Below are 18,495 nucleotides of genomic sequence, written 5' to 3'. Positions count from 1 at the left end.
GCCCACTCGTCGAAGGCACACATCTCAGCAGCAGCAACACAGTGTCACACTGTCACATCTGATCCGGTCAGGAGATGTTCCTGGCAAAACAGCCTGATGTTTACAACAATTCTTTAATCTTGTGGCATGTGTCTGTTATGTGTGTCCCACGGATTCAAAAAGCATTAGACTGGAGACCCCTGGGACGGCCTGACCCAGAGAACACTTGATTAAATGACACAACGTCCACTACTCCCCAGGATCAAAGATCCACTATGTAGTTCATCCCACAGTACCTGGTACACAAGCAAAGAAATACAGTTTGTCATGTAAGGTCATCTCTAGGCCCCAGTCTTTTTTGAGGTAGTAATTGCTGCTGACACGCAGAGGAGCTTGTGACTTCCTGTCTGTCACGTTGTCAGACCCCCATCCTGATGATCTCTCACACAGCCTCTCCTCCAGCTCTGGGCCTGGAAACAGGAGCAGAAATGTCTGTTCCCAAAATACACCCGATCTTGACGTTGGTGACTCTGATGGAACACTTTCTAGAGACATCCTCTCTGCCACAGTATTCATTTATTTCTTTTATTAGAATGTTGTCTCAGATTTGCACAGGGTGCAAAGTTATCTACCTTCCTCTGTAACGCAAACCATTATGTACTGTATGACGGAAACGACTAATTTGATAATAGCTCAGAAACAGATTACTGATGGCTATGTCACTAAAAAATAGGAACAATACAGTGGCTACTCAAGACAAAGTCTTAAATATTCACATGATGAAATCAATTCATATCATATTTATAGTAGGCATCTGCATGAAAGTCACTTGAGGCCATAGAACCTGCACAGCCCTTGGCCCACTGGCTTTCCTTATCATGATAGTAGTTCTATAATGTTGGCCCTTGACCTATGGAAGTTTTGGCCCCTTTGTTTCCTCACCTCTGTGTCCTTAGTATGGCTTATCTGCTGCAGATGGCAGATTAAATCACTGCTGTAAGACAAGGAGGGCAGCAAAAACCATCCATCCTGAAACGTTACACTGACACCAGGAGGGAATGTTACTTTGAGTATGTAGTAAATGAATAGATTCCAGTTCTGCCAGAGCTTTGCTCTTCAACATTGTGTTTTGGTGTCTTGTGCATGTCTTGAAACGTGTGATGATGGAGGGATGGGGGCAACGAAATGTCAGCGCCTGGCGTTCTGGCAGCTTCGGCATTGATTCAATATAGTCCTGAAGTTACTACCCAACCCCATTGAAGGTCCGGTCAGATTAGGCTTCTCGTGTGATAAGATAGAAACCAGTATTTCTCTTTAAGACATTAATTGTTTTGTTTTGTACAGAGATCAAATGACAGGTTTGACAATCTTTCCGTTGAAGCACTACTTTTTGGGCTGGAGATAGACAGTAATAAGTGTGTAAAAATGAAAAGACTTCTCTGCATGCTGAAGTCAGAGGGATCCAGTTTACCTTGGGCAATCTTTTTTTTTCTCCTCAGGCGAAGGTGGTGCGAATGACTCATTGAGACTTTGAATGGCAGGCAGGGTTTATAAACCTCTCTCTGTCCTCAACACATGAGTTTAGAGGCCACTTCTCGCTGAAACTACCTCTAGCACATTAAGACAGACATAGAGTATACACAGAAGAACATCTATTGCTTTGGAGGAAATAAGAGCTTCAGGACAGAGAGCTTCACTATGAGGTCCATTTTCTCCCTGCTCTTCTGCCTATTGCTGGTGTCCAATCGATCCTCAGCACTCATCACAGGGGTATGTGGGATATCACTTCAAATTCATTGTTATAGAAGGAAAGAAATCTAGGGAAGATGCTTGTCTATAAGACAGACAATGAACAAAACCAAAGTATTGATATCAGTAAATGTGTTATTTTTTCTCCATACATTTATATGTCATACTATATTTTGTTCTAATTGAGCTTGCCATTGGCACATCGGTGATGTTAGAAATATTTAGCATACTGTATTCTAACTCATGTACAGTATGTGGTCTTTGAATGACAATAATCCCATTTAACTAGTTTTTAACAATTGTTTTGCACTTAGATTAGTTACATAAAATATATGACTTTCCCAAAGAATCCAAATGAATGGCCCCACGTGAAACTGAGAGCAGGGTTGTTAATAAGAAGTGCTTGATCTCAATAATATTGACATTAATGGTTCGCCTGGTACTGACACTAAAATTATACATAGTTAGAAATAAACTTTTTTTAATTGTAGTAGTAACTGCCATTAATAGTGATTTCACTGTCATATTTAATCAACTTTCCTGTCCCTCTTTTCATCATTTCATTCAGAATGAGAAAACTCCCTCGAGTCTTTCACATCCTCCTCTGCAATTTCCTGATACCAGATTTAGAAACATCATGATACCACCATCTTAAGTGATCATTAGTAATGTGAATCAATCAATGTGTGTGTGTGTGTGTCCATAGGCCTGTATCAAAGACGTTCAGTGTGGTGGAGGGAGTTGTTGTGCACTTAGTCTGTGGGTCCGGAGCCTGCGTATGTGTGCTCCGATGGGACAGGAGGGGGACATCTGTCACCCCATGAGTCGCAAGGTGGGTCAGTAATCTGCACAGTACGTCCTTTATGACTGCATTCTTTCTGAGAGCTTATAAGTCTCTCTCAGCTATTCCATACAAAACATGGGGATGGAGTTTTCAGTCTGTATGTGTCTATTTAAGACAGTTTGGTCTTCATTTTCAGGTTCCATACTTTGGCAAAAGAATACATCATACCTGTCCTTGTCTGCCTTATCTAGCATGCATTACAACAGCAGAGGGTAAATCCAGATGCCTTTCACCATACCTGTACCAAGATGTATTAATACCTCTGAGCAGAATCAACTCTGCAGATACATTTTGATGATTCTGTTGTAAAGCTTAGCAGGGCAGTGCTATTTGTTTTACATAACTTACTTAATAAAGTATTTTTTTTGTTGGACTTTGGCTTTTTCTTCATTTTAAAATCATAACCATAACCAAATTCTTACAGTATTAAGAATATATTAAGCAATGTAGTGTCCATTCACTTCATAATTTTAACATTAAATGAACAGTTGGATCGATGCCTATTGATACATTTTCTCATGTATGCAGTGTACTGCTGCACTTGTTAGTATATAGTATATTGTGTGTTTTCCATGGACAGTGTATATTATCATTTCCATGTAATCCATAAAGGGTAGATGTACTGTAGCAAAATGTTCCATTGTGTTACAGACAGTGGGTCAATGAGTGCCACACTACAACCCTAAGTTTTTATTTGTCTTGGTTTTTAGCTTCCATAACAAAATATATATAATAAATAAAAGTATTAACAATTCTGAAGATAGCTTCTGACATAAGCTGACCAACTAGCTTATCAGTAAGTATCTAACAAAAAATTATCTGTGCTTGAACTGAACATAAAAAAGAAAAGTCAAGACAAAGAACACAGATCTCCATTCCTCCATAGGTTTAGACATCAAGCTGAAAGGAAAATGTTTGAGTCATTGGTTTATTATTCTATGTAATCAGCAACCACCATTTTCAATAATTATTGTATTTTGTGACCTTTTCAGAATTATTATTATGACTATCAGTCTAAATATGAATACTGTTATCTCACTAATGTAGAATGTTTTGTGTTTCTCATGTGAACCAGCATTCAGCTGCCCTCTAGGGACAGGAGGGAGTGCATTGTTGACAGTAATGTCACTGTAAGTCTGATAAAGCTGTCTAGAGATATTTTATATCAAATAATGTTTTGATTGGATATTGTGGCCTAGTAGATATTTCTCTTGTTGGTCAATTTTTAACATAAATTAAGTGCTCAGTAAAATATGAAGAATAAGAGCAGAATCTGCAGCTTCGCTTTTCCAGTACATCTTTCCCTACAACATGAAGAAGCAGGTCTCCAGAAGGAGGACACTTAAAAAAGATTCATTGTCAGGATATATTTTATAGCAAATGTATCCAAAGATTAAAGCTAAAATTAGATTTGTCCAATGGGTAAGGGGGACCAATGTTCATGGACTCACATTAATCTCATACTTTATTAATAACAATCTGTTCTATATAACTGTGGTTAGATTCCAGACTTAGCATGTATAAAGCACAGCCTCCCAACGAGGAGGACCTCTGCCCCAAAGAATGTTGGCACACTCACACTGACATCATACAATGATTACAAAAATGCATTTTGAAACTTGATAATACTTATGGTAATGTTCATGAAAGTGGTGTACACAAGGAAACCATGCAGTTGCTACATCAACAAACTGGAAGCATCTGATGAAGAACTCAGAAGATCCTACTGCCTTGTATGGAAACAAGCGACAAGTGACTCCTAATTTTGCGTTTCTTTGCTGATATCAGTAAGATAGTTTGGACAACATTGGAAATATGCTGCATCAATATAGATGTCAGGTGTGCTTTGCACCCATGTATATCTAACTATACTATCATAACAGAATCAACAACATAATGACTCAGGATGCCACGACTGTGCCAAACAAAGGAATGTGAATAAGAAGCATAAACATCTGATTTGGGTATTGATACCTCTACAAACATATGGAGAATCATCTATAATAACCCATAATAGCAGGTCAGGATCAAAACAAATATGCATCAACTATTTCTTATTTATTTATTTATTTATTTATTTATTCAGAAATACAAACAATGCAAATATCTCTTTGTAGCACTGACTCTGCTTCATGTTGAGAATACAAAATCAGATATATTTTACAGGGAATGTGCAAGGGGCCCAATCAACGTTAAAATTCATGATGAATATGTACTTGCAAATAGACTGAGATTATTGAGAATTTGAAACAATTCTAAAATTGTATAATAAAGGCCTATACAACATATTCGGTTAAAAAAGGTTCTGAATAAAGCAACAAAAAGCTTTACAGAATGTACAGCGTTCTCACAAATTAACTGGACAAAATGGGCTACTAGTACGACTCAGTATGCTAAATTAGTATAATAACTGAAGAATTGCAACTTTTGCACTTGGTGCATGTGGAAAATAAAAAAATATGGCCTTCAAATAAAGAAAACTGTTTTTTTTTATATAGTTTTCTGAAAAAGAAATGACACAGTTCAGATGACACAGTATGGCTCCATTGGGGTTTGTGTGCGCAAACAGCACGGGAAACAGACTCTGAGACGCATTCGCAGTTCCTTATTGAATATGAAACATAATACAGGATTTGCCCCTGCTTGAACGAACGTCATCCACACCGCAGCAGTCAGGTAGACCTGTGGGATTGTGGCACTTCTGACGAATACTCGAAGGTAGCAAGCGATGATGTAAGGGGCCCAGAGGATCAAGAACGCCAGTGTAATCATGTAATACATCTTTCCTATGCGTTTCTCCATCTTAAATTCATCTAGAACCAGCAGCCTTCTATTTCCATTATGCGAGGCCTGTCTGATGCCCACCAACGTTGGTGGGGTGGGACCACGTCCAAATCCTGCAATCCAATTGGCAGCTGCTTGACCAGTCGCACCTGGCCCATGGAATGTCCAGTTTTGGCTTATTGCTGGGACCAGCTGAGCGGGTTTCATTTTGCGATGATCGTAAACGAAACAAAGCATCTTTATGTAAACAACGTGTGTTGTGCCCACGATGACTGCCAGCATCAACATGAAGCCCAGGGTGTCGTTTGCTTTCACATATCGGTGTTCGAAAATACACTGCTCCTCCTCACGGATGAATTTGTACGTGCCAACGTCAAAAACCGGAGGGAAAGCCATTGCAACCGAGAGGGTCCAAACCATGCAAATAACAGCCACACATGTCCATAAAGTCATTCGTTTGGAATAAAACCTGTGGTGCGCTATTGCCATGTATCGGGTGACACTGACGCAGAAAAGCAGAAACGCAACATGGAAACAAAAAAGAACGGACATGAAAGCGATAATCTTGCATCCTATAATACTGTATGACCAAGTGGAACCATTGTTGATAGATATCATCACAAATGGAAAACACACTGAAGAGCGTATTACATCTGCAAAGCACAAATCAAGAAGAAAATAATACGGAGCCTTGTGAAGGGAGCTGTCTTTCAGCACTAGTAGGGACAGCGCCACATTACCTACAAGACTGATGCAAATGATCAGACCGAGCGAGGCCAGTTTCACCGCAGAGGCGGTGATGGCATAATTATGTAGCGAAGGGTTGCTTTCCCCAAACTCACTTGTATTTGCCATCTATGCAACCAAGCTATAGTCATAGGCGCGTTAATTCTGTATGTGCACATCAAGTGCACCTGATTTCTCCAGTCGAAGTTTCAACGACGAATGGAAATTGACCAGATTAACATATGATGCATATTTGTTTATAACTACCTCCGGGTGAACAGCATTAAGTCTGGTAGAACCTACGTTCATTAGGCTATCCCCAGTGACATGAAACGGGAGTTAAGCGACGGAGATTTACCGTGGAGACTAATGCAATGAAGTCACCGTTTTACATTTCGTTCATTGTTATCCGTGATATCACATGTCCATTTCGAATAAGCAGTGAATTACACCCCTTGTCCGTAGTTCCATTTTCTTTTGTAAAATACACTGTTCAGCCAAAAAAATCTAGAATAGGCTACGTCCGTTTAAAAGTCAGACATTTTAAACACATATCTCCATTTCCACTGATGGCGAAGGTTCTCGTTCGTCTTGAGGAAGAAATAAAAATAAGTCGGAGGACAGGCCGTCATGACTACTTCAGCACGCAATTAATGTAGGGTAGACTGTATAACCCGCTCAGACGAGGGGTGGTCTGAGGCATGGCGCATGAATACATCCAACCATACCCAATGACCCGTAAAAACAATGGTTACTTAAAAAAACACATACTGTTGACTATATAATAGAGCAACAGTATTAAGTAATCTCAGAATCTGAGCACTGACATAATACACGTCCAGCACCAGTTGTCCTCGAGCGCGTTGAAGCCTTGCTGGTGATATTCGAAGGGATGATCGTTCATGAAATGCTGTACAGCAGGAGTAGTTTCAGTTTGTGCTCCATCCCAAATGTGATATTATAGGCTACTAACTGGATCAGATTTAAAGGTACAGTCACGCATTATTTTAAAATATGCCAAATAGGTCAAATAGGCCTCTCCTGATTAGTTTCTGAGCTGTTTTATGATGTAAGGTCATCATTACCCACTAGCCTAACAGATAAAGTTATTTGCAAGATGAGCACCCCTAATTAAAACTTTACAAACAAAGTCTTTGTAAATATTACCCCTGGTGAATCTCATCCCTAAACCAACACAACCTTCAAAATGTACCAGTTTTAAGTCACTGTATTTTTTGTTTCATGTTTCCCTTTTGTTATTCGTTATTTTTGTGAGTCCCTATGGCTGTAATGTTGTGATTATCCTGTGTAATCAAGGCACTCTTGAAATAGACACATTGGTCTAATTTGATTTTTTTGATACGAATATTATTAATATATTACTCTTTTTTTTTTAAACGTTGTGATATATCTCAATATGCCTTCACCTATTAGAGATAGAGACCATATTAAGACCTAAAGGCATACATCCAAGTCCTTCAGGAAGTTCAAACCATGAGATGTGATTAAGTAATGCCCCCTGCAGGCAAGTCACTTTATTGCAGCAGAAATAAATGCCTCATCCTTCATTGAACTTGGGATCCATCTCTCGTCACTTCCCATAACTGTGTGAACTTTCAAACATTCGCAATTGCATTGTGCCATTTGATTGTGGGCTTTAGGGCCGATTTGTTAGGCACAATAAGCTATTTTGAGTACGATAAATCTATTTACAGTTGCTTCAAGGCTGTGTGTGCGTGTCATTGTATTTCACTCGAGACTTTAATCCTTGGCTCATACCAGATTCTGAATGGCTTTATTAATATTGAGGACTGCTCACCTTATGTAGGCTAGATAACCAATGACACTTATAACAAAAGTATAACATTATTTGGACAAACCATTGACTGGTGGGACAAAGTTGCTCCTTACCATAAGGGTTAGTCTACTCACTGACGCCGTACCGCGAGTGAGTCAGCACATTGGTGAAAGACGAAAGAAAGTCTGAGTGGTGACTGAGAGAGTGGTAGAACGAAACGATACTGTAGTTGTTGCTGGAGCAAACGGGTCGTTTTTCCACATTTGCTGTTCAACATAGAAAATGGCTGTTCCTGCAAGCACACATCTACAAATCAACACAGAAGCACAGAGTGGCCACTCGGTGTCTGCTGAAAACAGTATCGATATTGACGAGAAAGAGTTGGAAAATATCGCTAAGAATCAACAAGAAGACGGGGCAACGTTGCCCCTACATTCCCCATGGACATTTTGGCTCGACAGGTAGTGCTGTACTTGCATAATGACTGACAAGTGTACTTAACTTGACCATACCACACTATATTTTGAATAATCTAAGAGAGGCGCAAAGTTGACATTGTGGTCGTTGTTGCTTGCTTGCCTTTGCTAATGTTAGCTAGTGCTAGCTAGAAATAGGCCGGCCCATTGAGTAGCATCCTATACGGATGCTAAGCTAATGAGCTAGCATAACCTCGCACAGTCATTAGCAATCTCCTGGAAGTCCTATTCTTTTTGCAAATAGCGTGCAATGTTTGTTTGGATTTGGCTACATACGTATATCCAACTATCTTTCCCTTTTTTAAGATGACGTGTTGTGAGTCTACACACTAGGCATAAACGTAGACGCTACCTTGTTAACCATTTAGATTAACTAGCTAGGCCTTATCGAAACAATCAAAACCACAGGAAATATCAATTCAATTGTGTTTTGGAAATGGCATTCAGTGACAATGTGTCAGTATTGAATTGGTTCTGGCAGGCCAGCAATATTTCACTATAGTCTGACTCACAAAAGCCTTAATATATTTTCGAAATGAGCAGTCTGTTTTATTACGTGATGCACTGATATTTGTTCAGTGATTCACTGAAGTGATATTCCTGGGCTGGGGTCAAATGTTTTGGTCTTCTCAACATTATACACTCACCTATGTATTCACTTTAAAGACTGGCCAACAGCTGGGAAAGCATGCCTACAATTGCGTCAAATAATGTCCCTAAACCAGTACTTTCACACACTGTTGGCGTGTAAAGTTTAAGACAAAGAATCAACTTTATTGCCAAGTAGCTATGCCTACACATACAGGGAATGTGTCCTGATGAAAGGAGCTTCCAGTACACATCAGCAAGACATCAATAAAAAATTATAAACCACCCAACAAAAAACATTGTATAGTCTCTAGACTACTTCCATCTTGATATGCTCACTCAATCATCCTCTCAGCTAGTCAGTTAGGTAGGCTGAATGTGGAAGAAAAAAGCAAACAAACCCTCAAGCTGCAAATGCACATAAACTGCATTATCCAACACCAAACCACTACCAACCATCTGACCAATCTTATCTTTGTCTGAACTCACCTTTCAGGTCGTTACCAGGGACAACAGCAGCAGAATGCGAGTCTAATCTGAAAAAAATATACACTGTAGAAACTGTGCAAGTGAGTTAATACTGTGTACATACTGTGGACAATTCTTAGTCTTTTAATACATTTTTGACTGCAAGTGATAATAGGGGATAGAACTGTGACTCCCAGACCACTGCTAATTACTTTACTCTCTTACTACTTGTGTGGGAATAGAGTTTCTGGAGTGTGTACAACAACATCCCCTCTGTGACAGCCCTGCCCCTTAGATGTAGCTATCACCTGATGCGAGGGGAGAGGAGACCCCTATGGTATGTTTCATTAAACAAGGAACACACTTTTTTGGTCTCATATAGCCTGAACATGCTGAATTTATTTAATGAAGTTTTCATTTTGTAGCCTCCCATAATCTGCGTGGATGTGTGATTTTGATTACCGACTAAGATACTTAAAACTGCAATTAACTGCAACACATTTAAACAGGAAACATTGATGGCATTACGTGCATTACATTTTTGCATAGTTTACTGTCATTGTCTCATTCTTCCCAACAGGGAAGAAGAAAGTAATGCCAAAGGAGGAGTATGGAAGATGAAGATACCAAAAGACAGCACTGTATCTTGTTTAACTTTACCCACTAGTCACTGTTTAAACACTTGTCAGCAATCTTTTGTTTTGCATATCTTCAGTTGTTCAGTGCAATTGACCAGACATTCCATGTTTTCTTTTTCAGTCCTCAGTCTGGAAGGAGCTGTTACTTGCTACAATTGGAGAGCAGTTTGCAGATTACTGTGCCTCAGGTAAATCTCAAAACAAAGAATTACACTATTATGACCAGAAGCTAGAGGGCAGTCTTGGACTATTTATCCTTGCTCAACAATTATAGCTGCAATAGCTAACATTTTAAAATAAATTCAAATATGAGATTAGTGCCCCCAGTTCTTGTCTGAACACCTATACTTTCCTCCAACTAGAGTTTGACAGTGGTTTTACAAAATAAGCCTAGGAGAAATGCATGCCTTCCAGCGTTTGGCTGGAACAGGATTGTTGGAATATAACTGTCTGGAAAGTATCGGTATGCTTTAACAATTATAAATTGATATTCCTCTGGCACTGAGCTGTCTGTGTTGCCAAACCACTCTGAGTGCCTCATTAGCTAACGCAACATGTGTAAAAGGGAAAATTATTATTTGTGTTTGCTGAAAAAGTCTTACCTGTTATAGGCTTACCGTTAACAGATTTATACAATCTTTCAGTAGTCTAAAGCAATATCTCATCCATCCATTTTTGCCTTGTGATAACTTGTTTAATTCAGAGTTTAGTCCACTTACCCAGGTGCAAAATTAAAATAACATTCCAGTTCAGCACAGGAATTAATTATGACAATTTTTTAAATATTATTCATCAATATCAGGGAAGTCTGGGAATTTGACTTTATCCCCACTGACCTGCAAAAGATAACCCCTTGTTGAAAATTATCATGCCAGGTCACTTTAACTGTCCCTCATATATTAGCTAATAACAATTCTGTTGCTGATCATCACAGTAATATTTCTGTAATAACTTATGTAACAATATTTTCTTAACTCTACCATAAACCAGTTCTTTTTTTAATTTGAAACCAATTATTAATACATAACCCCCTTTCAAGCGACACTTGTGTAATGCCATGTTACTACAAATGTTAGTGCTTGACTGTAGAAAGGTGTTCTCTTGAGTTAAATTCTGTCTTGAATTCAGGAGTCAGGTGGCTGAGCGGTTAGGGAATCGGGCTAGTAATCTGAAGGTTGCCAGTTCGATTCCCGGCCGTGCAAAATGATGTTGTGTCCTTGGGCAAGGCACTTCACCCTACTTGCTTCGGGGGAATGTCCCTGTACTTACTGTAAGTCGCTTTGGATAAGAGTGTCTGCTAAATGACTAAATGTAAATCCCTTATTTTGGTAACAGATGATGAGGTTGTTGGCGTCAGTGTTAGTGTTCGTGATCGAGAGGATGTCGTTCAAGTCTGGAATGGGAATGCTTCTCTTGCGAGTGAAGCAAATATTTTGGGCAAAGTCTATGAACTACTTCCTAACATCACTTTTAAAGCAGTGTTTTATAAATGTAAGTATACTTTTTTCTATGTAATAGGCATATTCTTTATTGCTGATTCTGTATGAAAATGTAATTATTAATAGGCACTAAGTGTATACATACATTGAATGTGTGGGTTTTCAACTTCCAGCTCACAGGGAACATCATGCCTTTGAAGGAGGACGTTCAAGACAGTAGCTCCTTATGCACCTGATGCACTTTTTCTTGTCAGAGCTCAGTTCTGGCCTGGGCATAATACAATGCCCACAACTCAAGATTATCACCCAGCATATTTTTCAAACCTTATTGATATATTTTTTATGGAATTAACTGGTTGAGTTTCCAGTCTGATGCCTTTTAATCCGTTTTTTATGTAAATGAACTCTTGAATCAGACTATTCCTCAGAGATTGTATTTTTAATGCATTTCCTTTCATTTTTTGGAAAGATACCCCAATCCCATTGTACTGAAGGAACATATAAAGAAAGACAAGAACATTCAGATATGTCACTCATAGGGGCACCATGAGACACTTTAAGGAACTCGGGCTCTATTTCAGCTCCTAGTGAAGCAGTAGTTCTGCTTTCTTTTCATATGTTCTTGACTGTGCTGCACTGTCACTGCCATACTGTCCGCACAGCAAGTCATACATCTCTTCTCACATTCACTGAAATTGATAGTCTGTAGAAACGGCACATAAAATTATACAGGCTCATCTTTCCCCTTTTTGGTCCATCAAGAAATGTAACTCAGTTCTTACAAGACTATTCTTTATCTTTGTTGTAATTTTTCATAGTTTGATCCAAAGTGACAAAATAACCTGTTGGGCACACTTACAAAGAACACACTGCACATCATTTTATCTTATTAAAAGTATACATAGTGGTCAACAATGCCATAGGCACTAACTGTATTAATGTGTTCAGCACCATCCAATGTATATCTTTTTAAAATTACTTTTTATGGAATAATGTTTGCAATAAGCTTACCGTGTTAGATTTAAAGTCACTTTACAATGTTTTGAATTCAGTCAAAAGTAAATATTATGAAAAATAATTATTTTGTACCTCACCTCTTTGCTTTTATGCTTCTGTAATGAAACTCTTTCTGGATTGTTTATAGATGTACATCTTTGTTGCTAGACCAAAGAAAATAGTTTCTCCTGGAACAAACGTTTAGTTAGCCTAATACTCTAAATCAACTGCAAATGGTGTGATTGACAGCTTCTTGTAGAAAGATGTAATAATGCTTCACTTGATCAAGGGGTTTCTCATCTATACAAGGTTCAGTATGCACCATACAACAACTATACCTTCATTTTGTCTGTGTTGGGGGGTGAGTTTTTACCTGCATTTCCTTTTCTCCAAATCCAATGCACCAAGAATGTGAAAAATAATTTCAGTTGTGTGTTATAAGCACAGTTTTAAGGGTTTAAGGGTCATATTTAATGTGGAAGATGTGTAGATCTTTTAGGTAGCTAACCTATAGTTTTCAGGAGGTTGTCTAATTACTTTAAGGTTCTGTAAGTGAGGGATACCGTTTGTCTGTTTTTTTTAGACGTGCCTTATCTGTACAGCTTTTCAATTCTAGAATGTTCTCTCTAAATGTATGCAATATGTCCTAATGTTTGTCAGATACCAATTATTTGACTTTTTATGTTGACAAAATAAAATGATCCATTTGAGATTAACTATTAAAGCTTTGTTATTGAACCGTGATAAGATTTTAATCATTACTTTTCAGTTGACTACCTTTTTTTGTTCCATGTCTGCCACCCACTGAATTGTTGTCTTTTGTCTTCTCAGCTAAGTTTTTTTCTACATTTGAGTTAGAATTGAGTTGGGACACGTGTTGATTGGGGATGTAATAACAAAATTAGCAGACCAAAAAGTGAAGAACCATAAAGTAACATTTTCAGCCTTCTCTCTCCTGAATTCACATTTAAAAAAGTAAAACAGTATGTGAGTAATCCGTTGTCATCATTCAAATTATTTGTCACAGCAATTAGTTTCAGTGTAGGTTGCATTACCTTGCTGACAAACAGTATATATACAGACAGTAAATATATCCTCTGATGTCACCTGTGGAATAGATGTTATTGTTCCTTTGATGTGCTCCATAGTCTTTATTCTAACATTCTATGAAAACCACCTCCTTTGTCAAATTAGAGCATATTTCTTTAATTTGCTTAATTACCTAATTAGCAGACAGTTAATTACTTTGTTGTTTGCAAGTGTGTATATGGAAAGTGTTACATAACTGATAGCGATCCTTAATTAATTTGTTTTTAAAGCTACAGGCTGTAAAAGCTCATATGCAGCTCATACACTAGCAAACAAATCTGAGAAACAATTTAAACTAAAACACTTAAGTCTCCTTTGAGCTAAAATACATGAGCTCAGAACACACAGATACAGATTAGTCACTAACAAACGGGTGACACGGTTGGATTGCATTTATGAAACAACATACAAATTAATTGAAGATTGATTTAAACAATGATGAACAACTGATTATTGCTCAGTGCTCTTTTAAATTTCATACAGATTGTATAGTGTACTGTAAAAATGCGCACAACAATACTGATTCCTAAAAAATAGAACAGTTTCACAAAACCCCTACATAATACTGTATGCATGCATGAGTGTATTCCTGTGCTGCAAAATAACAAAGGGGAAATGAACACATTGTGGTAATGCTATATTGGGATGGATGTTTCTCCTATACCCAGGAGCTGCTTGTTATATTACCCCTACCCAATAAGAGTTAAGGATGTGCCCTAAACCTTCCTAACATTGCTTTGCCTATGAGTCTGGCATCTGTCAGCATCACTATCTGTAGACTTTTTTCCGGTCTACACTAATCAGAATCTTTCAAATGTTGTCACAATGCATACACACCTGCATAAATCCAGTATGACCTACCTGTTTTCCATGTCACTAATATGCTGGTATTGACTTTTTAATATTTTTATGCTGCTCTATTTCCGTTGGTTTGAGATCAGTTAATTGTGGTGATCCCCAATATTGTCAGAGGGTGGGGCTCTATACCCAAGTATGAAACTTTTCGGAGACTACTCTTTCCAAGATTCCTCCTTGATGCAGCCATGATACATTTACTGTTGTGTGTAATGAAATGAGCTGTACCTTTCAAACCTTGATCAAGGACAAAACATTGGATTTTTTTTGTCTTAAATTAATGTTGCTTTTCAATGAATGTTAACTGGACTACTGAACCGGACATACTTTCCTCATGGACAAATGACTGAAATTGTAATTAGAATGTCTTCTATTTATTATTTATTGACTATAAAAAATGTTTTTAAGTGAACATTGTTTTACCTGCTGCAATGAAACTGAGCACGCCTTATAAGAATTCTAGGGGTGCAAAGACCAATGGCTTACAACAGTTGGGAACTTTTATATCAAATGAACAAGTTAATAACGAAAATGATACTAACACAATGAAATAACAGAGCGTAGGTCACGTCATTTCATGTTTGTGATGTGGGCAATTACACACTTGCAACCGTTGTTATAAAGGCTTTTGAGAATCGACAGTAGTTTTAGGGTACGCCACACAACCTAGCTTTCTAAAAAGGTCTGCAACACAAACATAGTTCTCAAAAAGTTTTCCAGTCGTCTAATCTGATGGGCAACTCAAGATTTTTTTATTTAATAGTTTAATAGCAAATATGTCAGCAATTCCAGATCCCTCTCTTTGGAAAAGTGAAGAATATAAGAAATAGCATCATTTGTAATTAGTTAGCTTTGACATTTCCCTTCACGACAATACTCTAATGTCGACCCTTAGTGGTAAAACTAATGAATAATTACATCCTCATAAGACAGACAGCCTGACATTATTCGGGTTAAAGCATTTCAACGCTGAAGACTCGGACTTGTATTTCTGTGAAGATCTGCAATGAATGTTGTTTACCCAGCAGGTGGATATGACGTCACGGACTTGGAACATCAGAAAATAACAATTTTCTAAATCCGCGATTGCTTTTTCTTTCAAGACGCATTAAATGTTATAACATTAGAAGGAGCTCGCTCTCATATTCGCGACAGCAGGTGGTGTGAAACTGTTGAATCTTTTCCTCGAAACGGTGCTCTTCGTGAATGCAGCAGAGATTTCAGCTCGCAGTTAAAGTTAGTCCCCATGCGGAGTAATATTGTTAGTATTTACTGTGTGATTGTTGCATGCTTTCTTGGTACACAAGATCGCTTGTACAGTTCATTATCTGTAGCACAGAATTTTGTCCCCTGCGTGCACCTTCAATTGTCGATTCCGGTAAGTTTACAATATGATAGTGTCGCTCATTGTATTGTTATTAGCCTACTATTCCAGCTTTACACTCATGGACTTTGTCTTTGTTTGCCACAGTTTTTGATATTGTTTCTATTGTGAAATAAACAAATAAACAACACCTGTGATATTAAGAGAAGGCATAGTTTAATGTTTGAAGGCTTGTTTTTAGAGCACCCTGTGCTGATTGCGGTTCATATAGGTAGTGATAGGGAGGCACAGCATTTTACACTTGGATGAAAGTTTTCTGTAGTTGTTTTGGGTTTTCTTTAAATGATAGTGAGCTCGCGAGCTAAATACGCTTTAGAAGGAAGTTCAAGTCCCACTTTGAAGACCTAGTGCATAACGCATTGAAATTCACAATTGAATTGAGGTTACCTGTTACAGTCCGAGGAAGTTTGTACCGTGATATCTCTGGACCAATATCTGGGATAAGCTACTTTCCCCCACGTGCTACAACTTTCCAAAAACTCAGTTGAACAGACTTTTTAGGTAATGGAGAAATCTCGTAGGCTACTATAGCCTCCCGTTTGTGATTAGCGAACAGATATGTTTCTTTTACAGTGTTTTATTTTATTACCCATATTCTAGGTATTATAATTTGATATTCTTTAGCTGTCTGACCCATAGCCACCGTAACGGCTTTATTGTGATACTTATAGGCTACAGCCAGCCTAACTGTGCCTGATTTCAAATGGATATATTGTTGTAATGGGCTTTTACGTTGGAGAACATTGCTGACCATCAGTTTCGTCTGTGGCTATAAGAAATCATAATGTAACAATTAGGCCATCTTAAGTTATAATTGAAAGTTTTTCATCAGTTTCTTGGATATGTTGTAAACTGTTATTAAACTAAATGTTATCAAGTAAATATAATTGACTTTTATATGTGTCTATTATTATTATTATTACTAGTATTAACGTTGTGGTTGGAAGCCCAAATTATGTTGGAAATGTTGAACTTTCACGTGCAAGGTAGGCTACTATGTGAAATAAACTATACATTCATAGTTTTAGTTTGAACTACAAATTAAACCTTCTTGTGAGATAAAGTAGGCCTATCTGTAATTACTGGGTAATATTACTGTACGGAGAACATTACTAAAGGTTTATACAGTATCTTACATTAATCAAATATATTATTTATTTATTAGACATTTAGGCCTAATTTAGACGACAGGCTTCAATTTTAAGTTTAAAAGCTTGTCATGTGTTTTCTTGCAAATTAGACAGTCAAGTATGAATACCAGAGACAGTCATCTAAACCACGCTGCAAACAGATTGGAGATTGTACTTTGAGGAGTTTATACTGTCTTTGGTGTTTACTGGGAAGGAACACCACCAGCACATATCAAATAGTTAAATATTAATTTTGTTACAGTAAAAAGAGCGAACCAAGACTCAATCTGCTGCTGGCACCACATGGACTAAAACCATCCCTGAAATAAAAGGCAACTGCAGCTTTAACATCCATGGCTGGCAGAGCTCCCTCCTCCTTGGTCTTTGGATTAGTCATTGTCTGAGGAAAAAAAACACTTTTTGTAGGAGAAGTAAAGTAAACAGCCTCCAACAAGCGAACCTTGACAACCCAGATTAAGGAAAACATTGGAGATCAAACAGTGCTGCTGCTGGGCTGTTGTCATGAGCTGCCTGAGAGAGAGCTGCAGACTATTTGAACAGGCACTGGGGTTTGTGTGCTCACTTATGCAGAAATGGACCTTCGCAAATGCTGACCCAGGTTTAAAAGCTGAGGGTGAACTTTCTTTGCAACTTTCCAGGCCTGATGTTTGGAATAGCCAGTACTTAGAAGGTCTAGCCTTTCTCCTCCTGCTGATTCTTCAACCCGTGCCTAGCATGACAGGAACTTAGACTGTTTTAGACTGTTAAAATTACAGTTGGCCAAGCCCAGCACAACTGTAAATATCAGATGAAAAAATAAGTAAGCTTTTTGTCCTGTTAAAGTATTGTTACATGGCTTCCTCAAATAGTTCGTTGTCTTATTTCATTTTCAAAAGTAATTCTTTCCAATTTGAGGTCTTCATTACTCTCCTCGGAGAGTATAGTTTAGTCCAGATGAATGAGAAAGAAATCAACCCCTGTGGACCAGCTAACTCTTCTATGAGGGCTCAGTATTTTAACTTGCTCTGAAATATATTGTGCTGGGCACAGGGCTGGTAAACTGACTGTATACCCTTGCGAGGAGCTGAATGATAAGGAGAGTTATTTTTGTCACAATGTCGGAATGAGGTTTTACACAAGTATGCAGATTAGATTTTGAGTGTAGTAGCTTTCACGCTCGGGGGTATTCAGTTGTGTTTTACTGTACTTAACTTATTTTATGCGGCATAAAAAGTAATGCAACTTTCGTATAATTTATAAATAACACATTTCTTGACATTTTTCTTTTTGAAAATGGGAACGGATGGGGTCACACAGGATTATAACAAACTAAGACATTTTATGAGACTACATCACAGTTTTTTGTGATGGCATTAATGAAACAGATAACAAAGGGAAGCAGAAGCAATATTTGCAGGGTAAAGGTTAGTGTGTCCCACCCCCTGTGGTGTGCTCAGGCAGCTGGTCTCTCTCTGTGCCGTGCCCTGGCACACTGTGCTTGCCATGCCAGGGAGGAAGGCCATTGGCCAGTGAGTGGATGGCTTCAGGTGAG

At 38.2% G+C, this 18,495-nt stretch overlaps 4 protein-coding genes across 8 annotated transcripts in view; 3 read left to right on the top strand and 1 right to left on the bottom strand.

The window, feature by feature from the left end:
• Positions 1 to 1,513: 1,513 nt before the first annotated feature.
• prok2 (prokineticin 2) lies at positions 1,514 to 2,867 on the top strand. The gene is given in 4 exon segments (XM_067247076.1): positions 1,514 to 1,535; positions 1,538 to 1,749; positions 2,435 to 2,560; positions 2,709 to 2,867. Coding segments are annotated over 4 exon segments (519 nt in total).
• A 2,053-nt stretch (positions 2,868 to 4,920) lies between these two features.
• Positions 4,921 to 6,211, bottom strand: gpr27 (G protein-coupled receptor 27). The gene has a single exon (XM_067242082.1). The coding sequence runs from the start codon at positions 6,209 to 6,211 to the stop codon at positions 5,096 to 5,098; it is 1,116 nt and encodes a 371-aa protein (XP_067098183.1). The 3' UTR covers positions 4,921 to 5,095.
• Positions 6,212 to 8,079: 1,868 nt separating this feature from the next.
• LOC136948111 (eukaryotic translation initiation factor 4E type 3-like) lies at positions 8,080 to 11,847 on the top strand. Its single transcript, XM_067242453.1, has 7 exons — positions 8,080 to 8,341; positions 9,441 to 9,513; positions 9,655 to 9,749; positions 9,993 to 10,053; positions 10,172 to 10,238; positions 11,386 to 11,541; positions 11,663 to 11,847. Exons 1-7 carry the CDS (start codon positions 8,163 to 8,165, stop codon positions 11,707 to 11,709), a joined length of 678 nt encoding a protein of 225 aa, XP_067098554.1. The 5' UTR covers positions 8,080 to 8,162; the 3' UTR covers positions 11,710 to 11,847.
• A 3,885-nt stretch (positions 11,848 to 15,732) lies between these two features.
• foxp1b (forkhead box P1b) overlaps positions 15,733 to 18,495 on the top strand; it is a 130,819-nt gene continuing 128,056 nt past the window's right edge. For all 5 annotated transcript variants that reach the window (XM_067242106.1, XM_067242024.1, XM_067241943.1 and 2 more), the window contains exon 1: positions 15,733 to 15,807. The gene's annotated coding sequence lies outside the window, so the exon portion shown is untranslated. The remainder of the gene's footprint in view (positions 15,808 to 18,495) is intronic.

This window comes from Osmerus mordax, chromosome 1 (assembly GCF_038355195.1).
Source record: "Osmerus mordax isolate fOsmMor3 chromosome 1, fOsmMor3.pri, whole genome shotgun sequence".
Taxonomy (NCBI): Eukaryota; Metazoa; Chordata; class Actinopteri; order Osmeriformes; family Osmeridae; genus Osmerus; species Osmerus mordax.
The sequence above is the reverse complement of the archived record's forward strand: the minus strand, read 5'-3'. Positions and strand labels throughout refer to the sequence as shown.

Bases quoted from the DNA above. Each gene is read 5' to 3' on its own strand.
- gpr27 (XM_067242082.1), bottom strand. From the start codon at position 6,211: ATGGCAAATACAAGTGAGTTTGGGGAAAGCAACCCTTCGCTACATAAT.
- LOC136948111 (XM_067242453.1), top strand. From the start codon at position 8,163: ATGGCTGTTCCTGCAAGCACACATCTACAAATCAACACAGAAGCACAG. The intron at 8,342-9,440 runs GTAGTGCTGTAC...CTCACCTTTCAG, and splicing joins TGGACATTTTGGCTCGACAG to GTCGTTACCAGGGACAACAG. The intron at 9,750-9,992 runs GTATGTTTCATT...TCTTCCCAACAG, and splicing joins GGGGAGAGGAGACCCCTATG to GGAAGAAGAAAGTAATGCCA.